General features: G+C 40.9%; 1 protein-coding gene across 9 annotated transcripts in view; it reads right to left on the reverse strand.

Annotated features, from left to right (window-relative positions):
* The window catches only part of CASK (calcium/calmodulin dependent serine protein kinase), a 303,425-nt gene that overhangs the window by 86,603 nt on the left and 199,503 nt on the right, over window positions 1–17,319 (reverse strand). For all 9 annotated transcript variants that reach the window (XM_063450136.1, XM_063450134.1, XM_063450138.1 and 6 more), the window contains 2 exons: window positions 10,487–10,564; window positions 7,557–7,637 (listed from right to left, as the gene is read on the reverse strand). In XM_063450136.1, coding sequence (XP_063306206.1) covers window positions 7,557–7,637; window positions 10,487–10,564 — 159 coding nt within the window. The remainder of the gene's footprint in view (window positions 1–7,556; window positions 7,638–10,486; window positions 10,565–17,319) is intronic.

Below are 17,319 nucleotides of genomic sequence, written 5' to 3' on the forward strand. Positions count from 1 at the left end.
GCAATGATGACTTACAACATTCTCAGACTAAGGGCAAATAAGATAAGCAGCATGAAATGTTGCAAAACTGTGAAAAATAACACAATTAACCCTATGAAATAAAAGTATACTTTTGCAAAATGATTACTAACTGTATAGTGATGGCTACTCTATGTACTATTATCTGCCTTAGCACAACTCAAATTACTCACTCACCATGGTCTTGTGAATCTTGTGCCTTTACACGCTAGTCTGGCGTGTATGTCTAGCTGAGGACACATACCACCCCGCTATTATAGTGGGCAATTTCAGCAGCTGTGTTTCAGATAGCATTAATCAGCACAACTCCCTGGTGCTTACTCAGTAACAAAGTGTGATGCCTCATCACTTGTGAGTGGAACACTGAGGCTATTTGCCCTGGAGACGCAGGTCATGTTTCAAAATATACAAAATGGGAAGCCCTGAACAAGCATATTTTTTATAGTGGTGTGACTAAAAGGTCCATATAATTAGACAAAAATAAGAAAACACTGCAACCTCCCCCCAATGTTCAATCTACTTAAAATGAAGAACTGACTGCACCATATGGCCATACATTACTGTAAGCTTGTTTGAGCAGGGACCTCAGCATTTTCTGCTCCTGTACGTCTAACTTGTCTTGTTGCAACGCATTATACATCCACCTCTTTTATAGCACTGCGGAATTTGTTAGTAGTTTATAAATAAAAGTCATGGGGGAAGGCTGAGGGCAGACCATGCATGGAGCATTGTTTCAGATCTCCTTGTGCCCTGAAGGTAGCACACGCACTTCTAATGATGCGCTTGCATTACACTTTTTCGGGACAGTTCCCTGGTGTCCCCAAAAGTGAAACACCATGGAATAAAGTCGGGATCGTACCTAAAAATAGTGACTGTCGCACTAAAATATTTTGGGAGGCAAGCCATGGGGAAGAGCGAGCAGTGAATTAGCTAGTGTCATTAAGTTGGTCTTGGTACGTGACATGTGGAGGTATAAGGCTAGTAGTTACAAGGGGGGGGACAGGGGGAAACCCATGCATTCATACACAAAAACCATCAAATGTATATCTGCATTCACACACACTCTGCACATATATACCTCTTAATTCATATGTGCAAAGACACACCATACATAAGGCCTTGCATTCCTCCATATACCCTCCTGCACTCACAGTTACACAACACTGAAAAAACAAATACAACACCGCATTCACAAACTGCTTATAAGATGTATCAGTATTGAGCCCGAGTGTCCAAACCCCAATACATGCCAAATTTTTTTCCTCAAAGTGCCAACACAGCAATTAAACCTGAATACTGAGGTTTAAGTTTAGAAAAAACTCGTACTGTTCTCCAAACTAATTAACAACTTTTGTTTTACAAGAACACAACAGAGAGTTCAATGATACAATTTTTAAATAAAATTAAGCTTATATTTATAGTATCTCCAACAAATGCAATACACACACACACAGACTGCCGAGTACACACACATACATACATACTGCCGAATACACACACATACATACATACTGCTGAATACACACACATACATACATACTGCTGAATACACACACATACATACATACTGCTGAATACACACACATACATACATACTGCTGAATACACACACATACATACATACTGCTGAATACACACACATACATACATACTGCTGAATACACACACATACATACATACTGCTGAATACACACACATACATACATACTGCTGAATACACACACATACATACATACTGCTGAATACACACACATACATACATACTGCTGAATACACACACATACATACATACTGCTGAATACACACACACACATACATACTGCTGAATACACACACACATACATACTGCTGAATACACACACACACATACATACTGCTGAATACACACACACACATACATACTGCTGAATACACACACACACATACATACTGCTGAATACACACACACACATACATACTGCTGAATACACACACACACATACATACTGCTGAATACACACACACACATACATACTGCTGAATACACACACACACATACATACATACTGCTGAATACACACACACACATACACACTGCTGAATACACACACACACATACACACTGCTGAATACACACACACACATAGCTGAATACACACACACACATAGCTGAATACACACACATACACATAGCTGAATACACACACACACATAGCTGAATACACACACATACACACTGCTGAATACACACACATACATACATACTGCTGAATACACACACATACATACTGCTGAATACACACACATACATACATACTGCTGAATACACACACATACATACATACTGCTGAATACACACACATACATACTGCTGAATACACACACATACATACATACTGCTGAATACACACATACATACATACTGCTGAATACACACACATACATACATACTGCTGAATACACACACACTGCTGAATACACACACATACATACATACTGCTGAATACACACACATACATACATACTGCTGAATACACACACATACATACATACTGCTGAATACACACACATACATACATACTGCTAAATACACACACATACATACATACTGCTGAATACACACACATACATACATACTGCTGAATACACACACATACATACATACTGCTGAATACACACATACATACATACTGCTGAATACACACACACACATACATACTGCTGAATACACACACACACATACATACTGCTGAATACACACACACACATACATACTGCTGAATACACACACACACATACACACTGCTGAATACACACACACACATACACACTGCTGAATACACACACACGCATACACACTGCTGAATACACACACATGCATACACACTGCTGAATACACACATGCATACACACACATACATACATACTGCTGAATACACACACATACATACATACTGCTGAATACACACACATACATACATACTGCTGAATACACACACATACATACATACTGCTGAATACACACACATACATACATACTGCTGAATACACACATACATACATACTGCTGAATACACACACATACATACATACTGCTGAATACACACACATACATACTGCTGAATACACACACATACATACATACTGCTGAATACACACACATACATACTGCTGAATACACACACATACATACTGCTGAATACACACACATACATACTGCTGAATACACACACACACATACTGCTGAATACACACACACACATACTGCTGAATACACACACACATACTGCTGAATACACACACACACATACTGCTGAATACACACACACACATACTGCTGAATACACACACACACATACTGCTGAACACATACACACACATACTGCTGAATACACACACACATACTGCTGAATACACACACACACACTGCTGAATACACACACACACACTGCTGAATACACACACACACACTGCTGAATACACACACACACACACACATACTGCTGAATACACACACACACACACACATACTGCTGAATACACACACACACACACACACTGCTGAATACACACACACACACACACATACTGCTGAATACACACACACACATACTGCTGAATACACACACACACATACTGCTGAATACACACACACATACTGCTGAATACACACACACATACTGCTGAATACACACACACATACTGCTGAATACACACACACATACTGCTGAATACACACACACATACTGCTGAATACACACACACACATACTGCTGAATACACACACACACATACTGCTGAATACACACACACACATACTGCTGAATACACACACAAACATACTGCTGAATACACACACATACTTCTAAATACACACACACACTGCTAAATACACACACATACTGCTAAATACACACACATACTGCCAAATACACACACACATACTGCCAAATACACACACACATACTGCTAAATACACACACATACTGCTAAATACACACACACACTGCTAAATACAAAACACATACTGCTAAATACACACACATACTGCTAAATACACACACATACTGCATTGAGGGGTGCATGTGTGTGATGGGGTGATGTGTGTGATGGGGTGATGTGTGTGTGTGTGTGGGGGGGGGGGGGGGGGTAGGAGTGCTGTGTGTGGTGGTAAAGATAAAGTAAAAAAAAAAAAAAAAGATTTAATCTGTATCCCCCCTACCTTCTTCTTACCTTTGCTCCACACAGATTGCTCGCAGGAGGACAGGAGAGCTGCTTCCTAGATCCCTCCCCCTGCTTCTGTGTCCTCCTGACACGAAAGCAAAGTAGTGCAGGGTAGGCAGGTGCCTACTCTGCATTGCTGCAGACAGCCAGCGTCCCCCTCCCCCTCCCCCGGCGACCTATGGCGGCATGCACACAGAGAGGGTCCGGCGTGCCACCTGTGGCATGTGTGCCACAAGTTCGCCATCACTGAGGGTAAATGTATAAATGCAGTGTTGAATTTACACTCATACAAACTGACACCCAATGTCCACCCCAAATATACCACTGTATTCATACAGAGACACTGTGTGCATCCATTCACTCTAATAGTCAAAGACAAACTGCTGCTTATATGCATTCAAGGTGGAGAATATTTTAGGCCTGGTGAGTAGTTTATGATGTGAAAAGTTAATATGCAAACGTATAGGTAAAACTGCAGCTGTTTTGGCTGCCCACGGACTATGGGAGCCCATCGGCTGGCCCATACATTTAGTGCAAACCTGATAGGCAGGCAAGTCTCATCAGTGGCCCAGTTGGGTGCTGTGGCACTTTGGCAGCATGACGCGGCCCCTTTAAAATCTGTAGACAGTGCTGGAAAGAAGTGATTACCTGTCACATCATCCCAGCTTACAGACCGTATAGTCTGGGAGGACAGAAGCAGGAGAGAAAGTGCAGGAAGTACTGCAGACAGCCTCAGACTCCCATCAGCAGCAGCCAGCCCAGGGAAGCCACCCCCCGGCACCCAAAAAGTATGGAAGCAGTGGGGTGGTTAACGATAATCAAATTGTGACATGTTTGTGTGCCAGTGTATGTTTGTGTGTAGGTATCTGTGTGTTTATCTGTGTATGTATAGGTATGTGTGTGCGTATCTGTGTGTCAGTGTTAACATCTGCGTGTCTTTATGTAGGATTTTTTATAAGCCAGAGTGTGTATATGTATTTATGTGTAGGTACAAGTTTCTATCTGTGTAGGTATCAGTGTGAGTATGAGTATCGGTAGGTGTATGTTTGTATCAGTCTGCGTGGGTACATGTGTGTTAGTATCTGTGACACTGTGTGTGGCTGCATATGTGCATACATACCAGCATTCAATCATACCACAACAATTAATCATCAACACTGCATGCAAATACAAGACACCCCCCTGAATTAAAACACCAGCTTTCCATACAAACACACCACTGCATTCAAACACTAAAACTACACACAAATACACCTCTGCATACAAACATCCAACACTACACACAAACTCACTGCTGCATTCAAATGCACTATACACAAATATAACACTACTTTCAAGTGGGAGGCAACAGCACATGCAACTGCATTGAAATGCCAACACTACACAGAAAAAGACCCATGTGTTCACACACACATACTCCATATATAAACATGTTTACATTCAAACACACAAAAGCTGCTCACAAATAAAACCCTTCAAGTATGGGTAATTGGTAGATTCCCATCTTGCAATGCATTGTGGGGGTTGTGCAACATATGGTAATATATTTTTAGCCAATCTTGTGCCACCCTTGCATCACTGGATCAGATTATATAAGTCAACAGACCACATCCAATTACACGATCATTCACCAATCAACAAACCGAAGAAACACGCAGACACAATGAGTCGAAGTCCATAGATTTCTTACACAGTACTTTAATCATACACTAACTAGTTAGTAACAAAGTGTATAAAGAGTAATAATTCCATTATATTTTCCGGTCTTTTCACTAGTTTTACAAATGTGTTTCTCTCCCATTTTAAAGGGAGTGAGGTAATACACTCTAAACAATGTTGGTTTCCCCTAAGGATGTCAAATCAATAGAAACTATTGTTTAAATGGGTGGCTACTATCCAGTTATATTTTTTTCCCATGTGTTTTTTTTTTTCTTTCCAAAAATAAAATATTTTAACAATTCTCTTATCTGACATCATAATCACAAAGTAATTATGCTTGCAATCAACTCTACTGTTCTTACCTAGATATACATATATATATTGTGTGTGTATATCTCAGTAAATCTGGGTAAGAACAGTGGTTAAGAACAGTGTGTGTATATATATATATATACATACATACATACATACATACATATATATATATATATATATATATATATATATATATATATATATATATATATACACACACTGTTCTTATATCTATACGTACATGCACACCCACGTAATTGTAGCCGTATTACTCCAGTGATGCACATCTATTATTTTACATCCACATAAATATAGCTAGATACAAGAGATATACATTTCTAATAAATAATAGAGAAGCAGGGTAATAATATTCTACATAAACACAGGTTGAAGAAATTATACTTGAAAAAATAAAGTCATCATTATAAAATGTGTTTTCTGTGATCTTACTACTGATGGAAATTCTCCTGACTTGATATGTTACACACTCTAAAAGACAACCTTGCTCCTAAACGCAAACAAACCTGAAAACCTGGAATTACGGGTAAATCACCTTTTCAAGTCAGCTTCCACAGTACAACAGAATGAAAATTAAACATCCTATTTGTGATAAGAAAAAAAACTTCTTATGTGAAAGAAGCTCACCCACACCTGGGTCAAAACAAAGCTACCCCAGCAACAGAAACACAATTTTGTTTAAATAGCAAAAAGTATGTTAAAAATAAAATTAGTTTCTATGAAAGAGTAAAGAAAACCTCCAAACCTCAAACTATATTATATCGATGAATTGCCAACACCAGTTGCTTGTAAGCCACACAGTGCACTTGTAAGAATGGAAATCTAAATACAGAAATACAAAATGTTTATTTGCGTGAGAAAGACTATTCTCAGATATTTTGTTCCCACAATGCCATGCATTAATGGAGGGAATACTGAAGTGCTGTGTGCACATGGTATCATAGAATACCAAGAAATTTGCATGATGAACAAGGACCTACATTAACAAGTTGGCACATGCTGTAAGTCATTTTTAAAATTATATATATGTATTTATTGCACTCTTTTTCTGAGGTGAAAGATTTTAAAGAAAATAAGATACCGCCATGTCCCATTTCTTCCACAATATACTGTGAAAATGACTTCACCTGTTAAACATTAAACCATCTGAACATTATCTAATTGTATGCAATTTCCTCATAACATAGCTCTTTGCACATTTCTTTTTAATTAAAAAACAAAATTGCAAGCTTGAAAAGAGGAAAAATAATCTTGCATGCAATAATTAGGCATTCAGTAAATGTTATGTACAAATAGTGTGATATACTAGAAAACTGTATACCAACAAACAAATGCTTCCTTACCATGAAATGAGGTTGTGTTAGAATGCGCTTAAGCTCCTTTGCATCATTGTTTTCATGGTAACATGATATTTCTTCCAAAACCTGCAATGGGCAAAAAAGGACAAAGGTCAGCAGAGTTACTTATTACTGAGAAAACAAAAAAAAAGGGAGTATAAGACTGTCCCGGTTTTATGCAGTCATCAAATCAAAGGAAACCACATTTTGTCTGTATCCAATATTGTTCAGTATTTTACGTTTGGACGGAACTGCCAATTATACTTATTTCTCAGAGAAGACAGTTTCTGTATACTGGACTGTTCCAAATAACTAGGACACAGGGACACACCATGCCATAGGAAAGAATTGCAGTGGTAATAATGCATTACTCATGAATAGAAAAAGGGAGGGCCAAAGTTAAACTTCACTAAGGTGTACTTAGTGGGCGAGCACAATACAATCTATTCAGGCATGCACTCTGTAATGTGAACTCTTGTCTGGAGTGAGTATTGACACAATGACTGGTTTTTAGAGATGCAACTCTAATTTTGAATGTTCTACTTTCATTGCCAATGCTTTAAGTTTGTATATATGTATAGTATGTATTATACTTTCTTGCATGTGGTGTTGAAAGTCGTGATTGTGGCATAGATTGTCATTGGCCCTTAATGATTTACAAACTAGGGATCAGGATTGGTGTAAGATTTATTGTTACTATACATTTTTTTTATTTCAGTGGTCAAATGGTATTCACGTCAAGATTTAGTGGTAAAAAAGTTTGTGTTCGTACTGTGACTGTTGAGTAGAAGTTTTTTTGACAATCAAAATTTTTTATTAAGGCAAGGTTCAGTACAGTACAAGCTAGCAATAACAGTGCTTCGACATGTAAGCAAGTAACATTTGCAGAACCATACTATGTTGGTTTTTCTATATATTGCCTAGTAATATGGTTTTGAACAATAACGCAAGTAGAAACAAAAATTGCATCAACAACATGACTAGATGTGGAGGGTTATGGGCGTTACACCAGTTTGAGCGGTATTTGTCTCGTGAACAGGGGAATTGAGATGGGCTACCATGTTCGGGGAATTAGATATTTGTGGCCTAGCCTTATAGGTCCGGGTATTGCTTTCGGTGGCCTGAGGCTATTGGGACCTCTACCATTCGTTCAGGCAGTTTTGCAGTATGCATCAAGAGCAGAGGTGTCGCAGTTAGGGCGGCTGTGTATGGGTCGAAGTCATAGATCTCTGATGCAAAGTAACTAGCCGTCAGTGGGTGTTGTTACTCCCAGGGATCCTCAGCACAGATCCTCAGCACAGAGCAGGAATAAGAGTTTAGCAGTCAACCTGGGTTTTTCATTCAGTCACAAGCCCCCGTGTTCCCGTGTGTCCATTCTAGTCTGGTCATGCGTGGGAGCAGTCGTCTACCATGAAGGAAATTGTTATGTGTCGATCAGGTGGGGAGGGAGGAGAAGGATCGCTGGGGACTAAGGGGTAAGCAGCAGCGGGTGGGTACTTAACGAGGTGTGGCATTAAATGGGTGGGGCCGTAAGTACTAGGGTGGGAGGTGCCCCCCCTTGTGGGCCAGCCTGCGCAGCCCTCTTGGCCATGTAGTCCATCCATGCGTACCATGTCAGAGCACATTTGTCCGAACGCCCCTGCAGGGAGGCAGTCATCATTTTCATACTGTAAATATCTTCCACCCTAGTTACCCATTGCTGGAAGGTGGGCACTGCTGTGTTTTTCCAGTGTGTGGGGATAAGGGATTTTGCCGCTGTGAGCAGGTATATGGTGAGACCCTTTTTATATTACTTCAATGGTATGGGTGTGTGGTTTAGCAGCATCGTCAGGGGCTGTAGTGGAAGGTCTGTATCAGTGATTTATCTGATCGTGCGATTGATCATCTGCCAGTATGGGATTATGAGGGGGCATGTCCACCAGATATGCTGGCTCGTACCCACGTATTTCCCGCATCTCCAGCATTCGCCAGGAATTGACTCATGTACGTGTCGAAGGATGTCCGGGGTCCTGTACCAGTGCGTCAACGTTTTGTAATTACATGTTGAGTAGAAGTTTGTTTGAAAAACTAAAGTGGGAAAATACTACTTTAATTTAGTTTTTACGGGTAATATAATTATATTAGTTATATAAAATTTGCATTCAGCGTTTCAACACTCTGCATGAAGTCGCTGAACCGTTCCCCATGGGGGCGGAGCCAGCTGCGGCGAGATGAGAGTGGCATTGGGACAAAAGGCGAGTAAAATCCTACTTTATGTCAGATCGCAGTACTTTATGTCAGATCGCAGCAAGCTCATTCTGCTTCTACTTGCAGTTTTTTATTTTATTTAATTTATTTTTTATAATTGAGGGATTTAATACCTGGTCAGTTTATTACTCTATACAGCACTTGCACAAAGGGACTTATTATTTATATCTAGAAGCCTGACTAGAGGAGAGAACAGACAGATAGGATTAACACTTTATCCACCAATATCTTTAAAATAGCTTTCCACTCAGACTGTAAAGTGTTTCAAAAAAGATAAAAGTAAAACGTCCTCTACTAGTTTGTTTTTTTGTCTGCAATTACATTTCAGCAAAGTTAATAAAATATTCTCACCTACAAGACGCAAATCGATAAAACCTCACCTTTCTCTAAACAATAAATATTTTCTGCCTAACTAGTGCAAGTTAGATTACAGCTGAATAATAGAGCTATTCATTACGGATGATCTCAGCTACACGCATGCAACACTGGCAAACAGAGACAATCAAGAGGAATAATTCTTCCATGTATAATGAGATTCAGTATTCTTCATTTGGCCAATTTTATTTACAAATCAATACATTTCCAACAAACCTGAATACAGCTTTAATTTGCCGATTAAAAAACAAAACCAAACCAATTGCATGGCTAGAATTAAATCAAGGAGAAAAAAAAAGCAGAAAGCGAATTACCTCTTTGGCTCGCTGTACAGCATCACTTGGAGGATTCCTGATTTGTGGTGAAGACTTTGTATTAATTTTGTCGTAAAGCTGAAAAATCAAGTAACAAGAGAAATGCAATCAAATACAGTTCTAATATACTCAACCATTATTTAGCTGGCACGCTTGGTTCAAATGCATTTCTTTACTTTGCTAGCAGAGATAATCCTAAACAGAAGGAAAGATAGTTTTATTTTGTGGTCAGCAGCACAGATAAAGGCGGCAGAAAACCTATGCAGAAATAATGTTCCTTTCTAACAGAGTTAACTTTGAAAAAGTTTCCGGCCGTAATAGCCGTCTCAAGGAAGTGATGAAAAACCCTAATTAAGCTTTGGCAAGCTGGCTCTTTCCTGAAAGGAATGTGGAGACGCAAGATTAAGCTTCAACAGCTTTCACTATTACCATTTATGAACTATGACTGGCACTAAAGTTATTTTAGGTGGTTGAAACTGTATAATAGAAGGCTGCCCTTAATCTCTTTGAGATTTTTTTTTTTTTGTGTTGTAGCTTGCAAAGGACAGATTAAAATAAGGAAGAAAATCTGTGCTAACCCTGCTGGTGATCAGTCTTGGAACCGTGAAGTTTGCTCAGTTGTTTCATGCATCAGCTTTATTATCTACTTAATCTCATTGGCGAACATGTACTGTAATTTCACAAATGTTTTAGTTTTTTTAGACATTAACATAAATTAATTTACAATCATCAGATAATAAAAGGAGCAGCATGACATAATAACATCAAGTTAGAGGTATATCATAAACAAAAGGAACAATCCAAACACAAAGCACTTCAGCTTGCGGAGTATGTCCAGAGGCTGACATTTTTTTGACAGTTTATAAAAGAGCTGATTTCTATAGAAAACGGCACTTTAATAACTAGAGGTAGAAATACCTACTTGGTTGTCTTCACACACATGTTTCTCCCCCCCGCCATTTTCAATTACCTGCATTACCCAATGTAAAGCCTCTGACTGCAGAATCTGCAATCTGTTTTTTTTTTTGTTTTTTTTTTTTACATTTCCACAGAAATAATAAAAAAAACTAAATGCAGGCATTTTTAAATATGTTTTTTTAAAGAGCATTTAGTTCTCTTTGTGTTAGCAGGTTTGCTAGCAAATCTACAGATTAAGAGAAAAACCTCACCTGTCCATTATTCAGCGTAATCGTTATGCCAGAGATTTGACTGGGAGGGAGAGCAGAAGACACATCCTACAGAAGTTACGTCTGCTCTCCCAGCATAGCAACCACAGCACATGTGCTGTGGTTGATATGGCAATGCCCTAGACACTATCTAGGCTAGGGAGTATAGTAATGGAGTGAATACCATTACTCCGTTCAGGCACTGGCATGCTGGCAATGAAGTCAACGTGTCCTGGAGCATCCCCAGGAAGGAAAAATCAATGAAGACCATTAAGAGTAGCAAGGGCAGACAAGAGAAGGAAAGTGTGATGCCTCCTGGGCTTTGGTGGTGGGGGTGGGGGGAGGTTGGCGTATATAAAATCAAATATGCCTTCGCATATATTAGATTTCACACTGTTTCACAATTCAAAGCCATTTTGATGCATTCAAATTTATATTAATTTGATCACTTGTAAACTGTAAGGTGCTCATCATCTCACACTAAATCATGAAATAAACCAGGTCCATGCTATTTAAAGGAACACTCCATGCACCACAACTACTACAGAGAGTTATTTGAATTGAATACATTTCACATAATGGCCATTGGAGTGATACTAAAAACCTCCAGTTATTTAAACGTGCGTAGGGATTTTGGAATGTGTGTAGGGATTTTGGATAGTTCGTAGGTAACGGTTTTCTGGCTTTTATTTATTCTATGTATTGGGCTGATGAGTACTATAGTCAGAGTTTGAGTGCACGGCTTAATTTCATAGTTTTGTATACATTTCACATAGGTCTCAATTTAGTAGGCTTTCCAAATGATTCAATACTGTTAGAAAATCTTTCCAAATGATTTAAGATTGTTTTATAATTTCATCTGTAATAACAGTATTCAATGATTTTAGTTAATGAAACATGTTATAGTCTTCTTGGAAATTGTATTTTCACAGGAATGTGAAAATCATACACCCAGGTATCTTTTCTGAAGGACAAAACTCTACCAGGTTCTGAGATCTATTTAAAGTATCACTTGAAAACAGATCCCAGTGCCAGTTAATAGATCATAGGGCATGGTTATTTTCAGCTTTGTGAACCAAGTTAACATGTTTAGCTGAGGCTTTAATGGCAAAGATTTCGAGAGGTCTAGCATTAAAATAAATACTGGATCTAAAGTGTTTTGTTTATAGGGACCCAGACTATGTAATACATGGAATAAGCTTGACTAACTATTCTTCACTCGTAAATTAAGCTTGGTGATTAAATATTAAAGGGACACCCAGACCAGTTCAGCTCAATAAACTGGTCTAAGTGACCCTGTCCTTTAAACCTTGCACAGAGGCGCAACGAGAAACCACTGGGCCCCAGTGCAAAAATTACCATGACCCCCCCCCTCCCCGCCTGCCCCTGCCTCCAAATCTGGACTGCCTTTATGAGTGGGATCAGTCTGATATGGAAATGGTATATGTTCTCTCTGTACTTCACAAGTGAGCAAAAAACATTATGGAGACCTAAGTGGGGGACTAACCGATGGGCAAGCCATTGAGGTTTCTCAGAGTTCTCATATTTTCTTGCAAGGAAAAGGGAGGTAGGAGAATTGAGCATGGGCATCCATCAAATCACAAAAAGTCCATCTATTACCTATAGCGGATTTGCTCACATATGTTCATACACACAAACATTCCATAGTAACTTAGGTTGAAAAAAGGCAAGTAGTATCAGACTTGCATATCTGTACCTGCCATTAATTCATAATAAGAAAAAAGAATGAAGGGATTGCTATGCCACAAAAGATGTCTCAAAAATATACATTACATATTTAAGGAATAGGTCCCTGAAAATGCCAAACTCATCTTCTACAAAAATTCCTAATTAAAAGGAAACCATTACACTTTGAAATAAATGGAATATATTTCTTGCCACATTTGCCAATAATACACACTTCGAAAAACATCTAATAAATGCACTAAATGTCAAAACAGAAAAACCTCCAGGATTAAATGCTCTTGCATTCTTTGTAGGCACAGGGAACACTGCTTACCACAAAAAAAAAAAATTACAGGTAAATAAGCTAATACTGTATAATTAATGTGCTTTAGCCTTTGTTCCTTGCCAACTCTGTATTGAAAACACTGACGAGTTCTTTGGATCTCTCTCTCTCTCGTAGAGGCTTAAAGGACATTTGCTAAATTTTCCAGTAAACCAGTGATGGTTACCAATGAGATCTGCCTCTAATGAGAAGATCTGCATGTCTGGGCCCGAGACTTCCAAATCATGGACTTGAGCCAATGGCAAGCGAGTGGAGCAAGCCTTTTGACCCAAATGTTGTCCAGAAACAAGGATACGTCCTGAAGTGCCTAGTGGTCTCAACATAATAATAATTACATTCAAGGCACCATTCAAGGGGTCTCCGATCAAAGGCTTTTGAGGTGGTCTGCTTCCCAATTATTGACACCAGGAATGTGCATTTCTGACAGTGTCACATTCCAGGTTTTGCTCACCCATCAGAAATTCTTGGGTATCTTCCTCATTAAAGAAACACACTTCTTGGTAGTTAGTAATCACTGAAGAGTATTTGGTGTCATCATGCTGGATGTGATCATATTAAACGTTGAACGTCTTCTTAAGAAGGTGCATTGAGTGCCTCGCTACATGACAGCTATGAAACAGCAATGCTTTATATTATTCAAAAAAAGGACAAGTTTTACGAACCAAAACTACTTTGTTCTTGTGCACAGAGTGTACCTTTAATGCTAATCGAAGTTCCACTGATATTTGCACCAAAGAGTCCTGCCCAATTTAATTTGTGGATTGGGAAATGAAATATCACACACAAATTAATTCTTTAATAAATAGCATATTTATTTTAATTTGTGGTAGGTTGTTTAACTAATCTAAAAATGAGTGAAGGGCCACTCTAAGCACTACAAAGAGCTGCAGAGGTTATGGTGCCATGAATCCCTTAGTGCAGGGGTTTGCAACCTTTTAGCAGCACTGTGCCGATATAGGATTGTGATGTCCCGTAGCGTGCGGATCCTCAGGCCCGTCGCTACCAGGCAAGCAAACCAAGCAATTGGAGAGGAGAACACGTGGGGGGTGAGGAGAAGGGGAGATGAGGAGAACACAGGGAGGGGGTGAGGAGAAGGGGAGATGAGGAGAACACGGGAGGGGGTGAGGAGAAGGGGAGGTGAGGAGAACATAGGGAGGGGGTGAGGAGAAGGGGAGGTGAGGAGAACATAGGGAGGGGGGTGAGGAGAACACAGGGAGGGGGGGTGAGGAGAAGGGGAGATGAGGAGAACACAGGGAGGGGGTGAGGAGAACACAGGGAGGGGGAGGTGAGTAAAGGGGAGATGAGGAGAACACAGGGAGGGGGCTAAGGAGAAGGGGAGATGAGGAGAACACAGGGAGGGGGGAGGGGAAGGGGAGATGAGGAGAACATAGGGAGGGGGAGTTGAGGAGAACATGTGCGTGTATGAGCTATTATATTGTATATGTTCATTAGTAGTTCATGGTATCGTGTATGATACATATGCAGGGCCGGCCTTAGGCCTTTAGGCGCCCTGTGCGAAAAATCTTCACAGCGCCCCCCCTTCCCGTCCCCCCTCCCCTTCCCCCTTCCCACACACCCTGACACACGCGCACACACAAACACATGCAGGCAATCACTCACAGACAGCCACACACAAACACACAGACATAGAATGTGACGGCAGATAAGAACCATTCGGCCCATCTAGTCTGTCCAGTCAGTCACATACACAGGCAGACAGCCACACACACACACACAGGCAGACAGCCACACACACAGGTAGTCAGCCACACACAGACAGCCACACACAAACACACATGCAGACAGCCAAACACACAGAGGCAGACAGCCACACACACACACACACACACAGTGACACACAGTGGCAGACAGCCACGCACACACACACACACACACAGTGACACACACACAGGCAGACAGACAGCCACACACACACACACACAGGCAGACAGCCACACACACAGGTAGTCAGCCACACACAGACAGCCACACACACAGAGGCAGACAGCCACACACATGCAGACAGCCAAACACACAGAGGCAGACAGCCACACACATGCAGACAGCCAAACACACAGAGGCAGACAGCCACACACACACACACACACACACAGGCAGACAGCCACGCACACACACACACACACACAGGCAGACAGCCACACACACACACACACAGTCACACACACAGACAGCCACACACACACACACACACACATGCAGACAGCCAAACACACAGAGGCAGACAGCCACACACATGCAGACAGCCACACACATGCAGACAGCCAAACACATGCAGACAGCCAAACACACAGAGGCAGACAGCCACACACACACACACACAGACAGCCACGCACACACACACACACAGGCAGACAGCCACACACACACACACACACAGGCAGACAGCCACACACACACACAGTCACACACACACAGACAGCCACACACACACACACACAGAGGCAGACAGCCAAACACACAGAGGCAGACAGCCACACACATGCAGACAGCCAAACACACAGAGGCAGACAGCCACACACACACACACACAGACAGTGACACACACAGTGGCAGACAGCCACGCACACACACACACACACACAGGCAGACAGCCACACACACACACAGTCACACACACAGACCGTCACACACACACACACACAGTCACACAGACAGGCAGACAGTCACACAGACAGGCAGACAGTCACACAGACAGGCAGACAGTCACACACACAGGCAGTCACACACACAGGCAGACAGTCACACACACACACAGTCACACACACACAGACAGTCACACACACCACGGCAACGCTCTGATTGGGTCTCGCAAGACCGGAAATGAATGCCACCGGACCACCAGGGACCTCACCGGACCACCAGGGATTTAAGGTAATTTTTTTTAGTCACCCCCCCCCTCCTCATCTCAACTTTTTTTCAATTTATTATCCTTGCCACATTTTTTTATAAAGGTTAGTACCAATCACAACATGTTTCATTTAACATATTGATATATATCACAGTAATAATGTATTTTATTGTCTCTCATGTAATTTACAAACTTAAAAATGGGAGGTGAAAGGGCCTCATAAGTGGAATAGCCTAGGGCCTCTTCATCTAAATCCGGCCCTGAACATGCCCAAAGTGGTTTGGAGAGTAACGAAGCAGAGAAAGATTTTAATTGAGGTAGGAGCAGACAGTGTATACATGGAGCATGTCTCTATGAATATGGCTTTCAATGTATTCCTTCTCAAAACGTAGCAGGAGGAAAATGCAGGAGGCAAGTTAATATAAAATCTGGTGCCGGAATGAGTGTACAGTGCATCAGAGGCGGCTCTTGACTTTATGAGGCCTTAGGCGAAATAAAAGCATGATGCCCCACCACCTTGTATTTTGTGTGTGTGTAAGGAGCATTCGCTATATTGAAAGGCGGGCTTGCAGCACTGGATACAGAGAGTCAGTCTTTGCATTCATTCTTCAGAAGCTTGCAGTGTCACGGTTTCCTGTGCCCCTGCATTGTGAGCTCTCTGGCCAGGGCCTTCTATAATATGATTAGGACCCTGGGCAATGCATTTTCTTGGGCCCCCCCACACAGGCATACTGACATACACACAGACAGACGTACTGGCAGATACACA

Source organism: Pelobates fuscus, chromosome 1, assembly GCF_036172605.1.
Source record: "Pelobates fuscus isolate aPelFus1 chromosome 1, aPelFus1.pri, whole genome shotgun sequence".
NCBI lineage: Eukaryota > Metazoa > Chordata > Amphibia > Anura > Pelobatidae > Pelobates > Pelobates fuscus.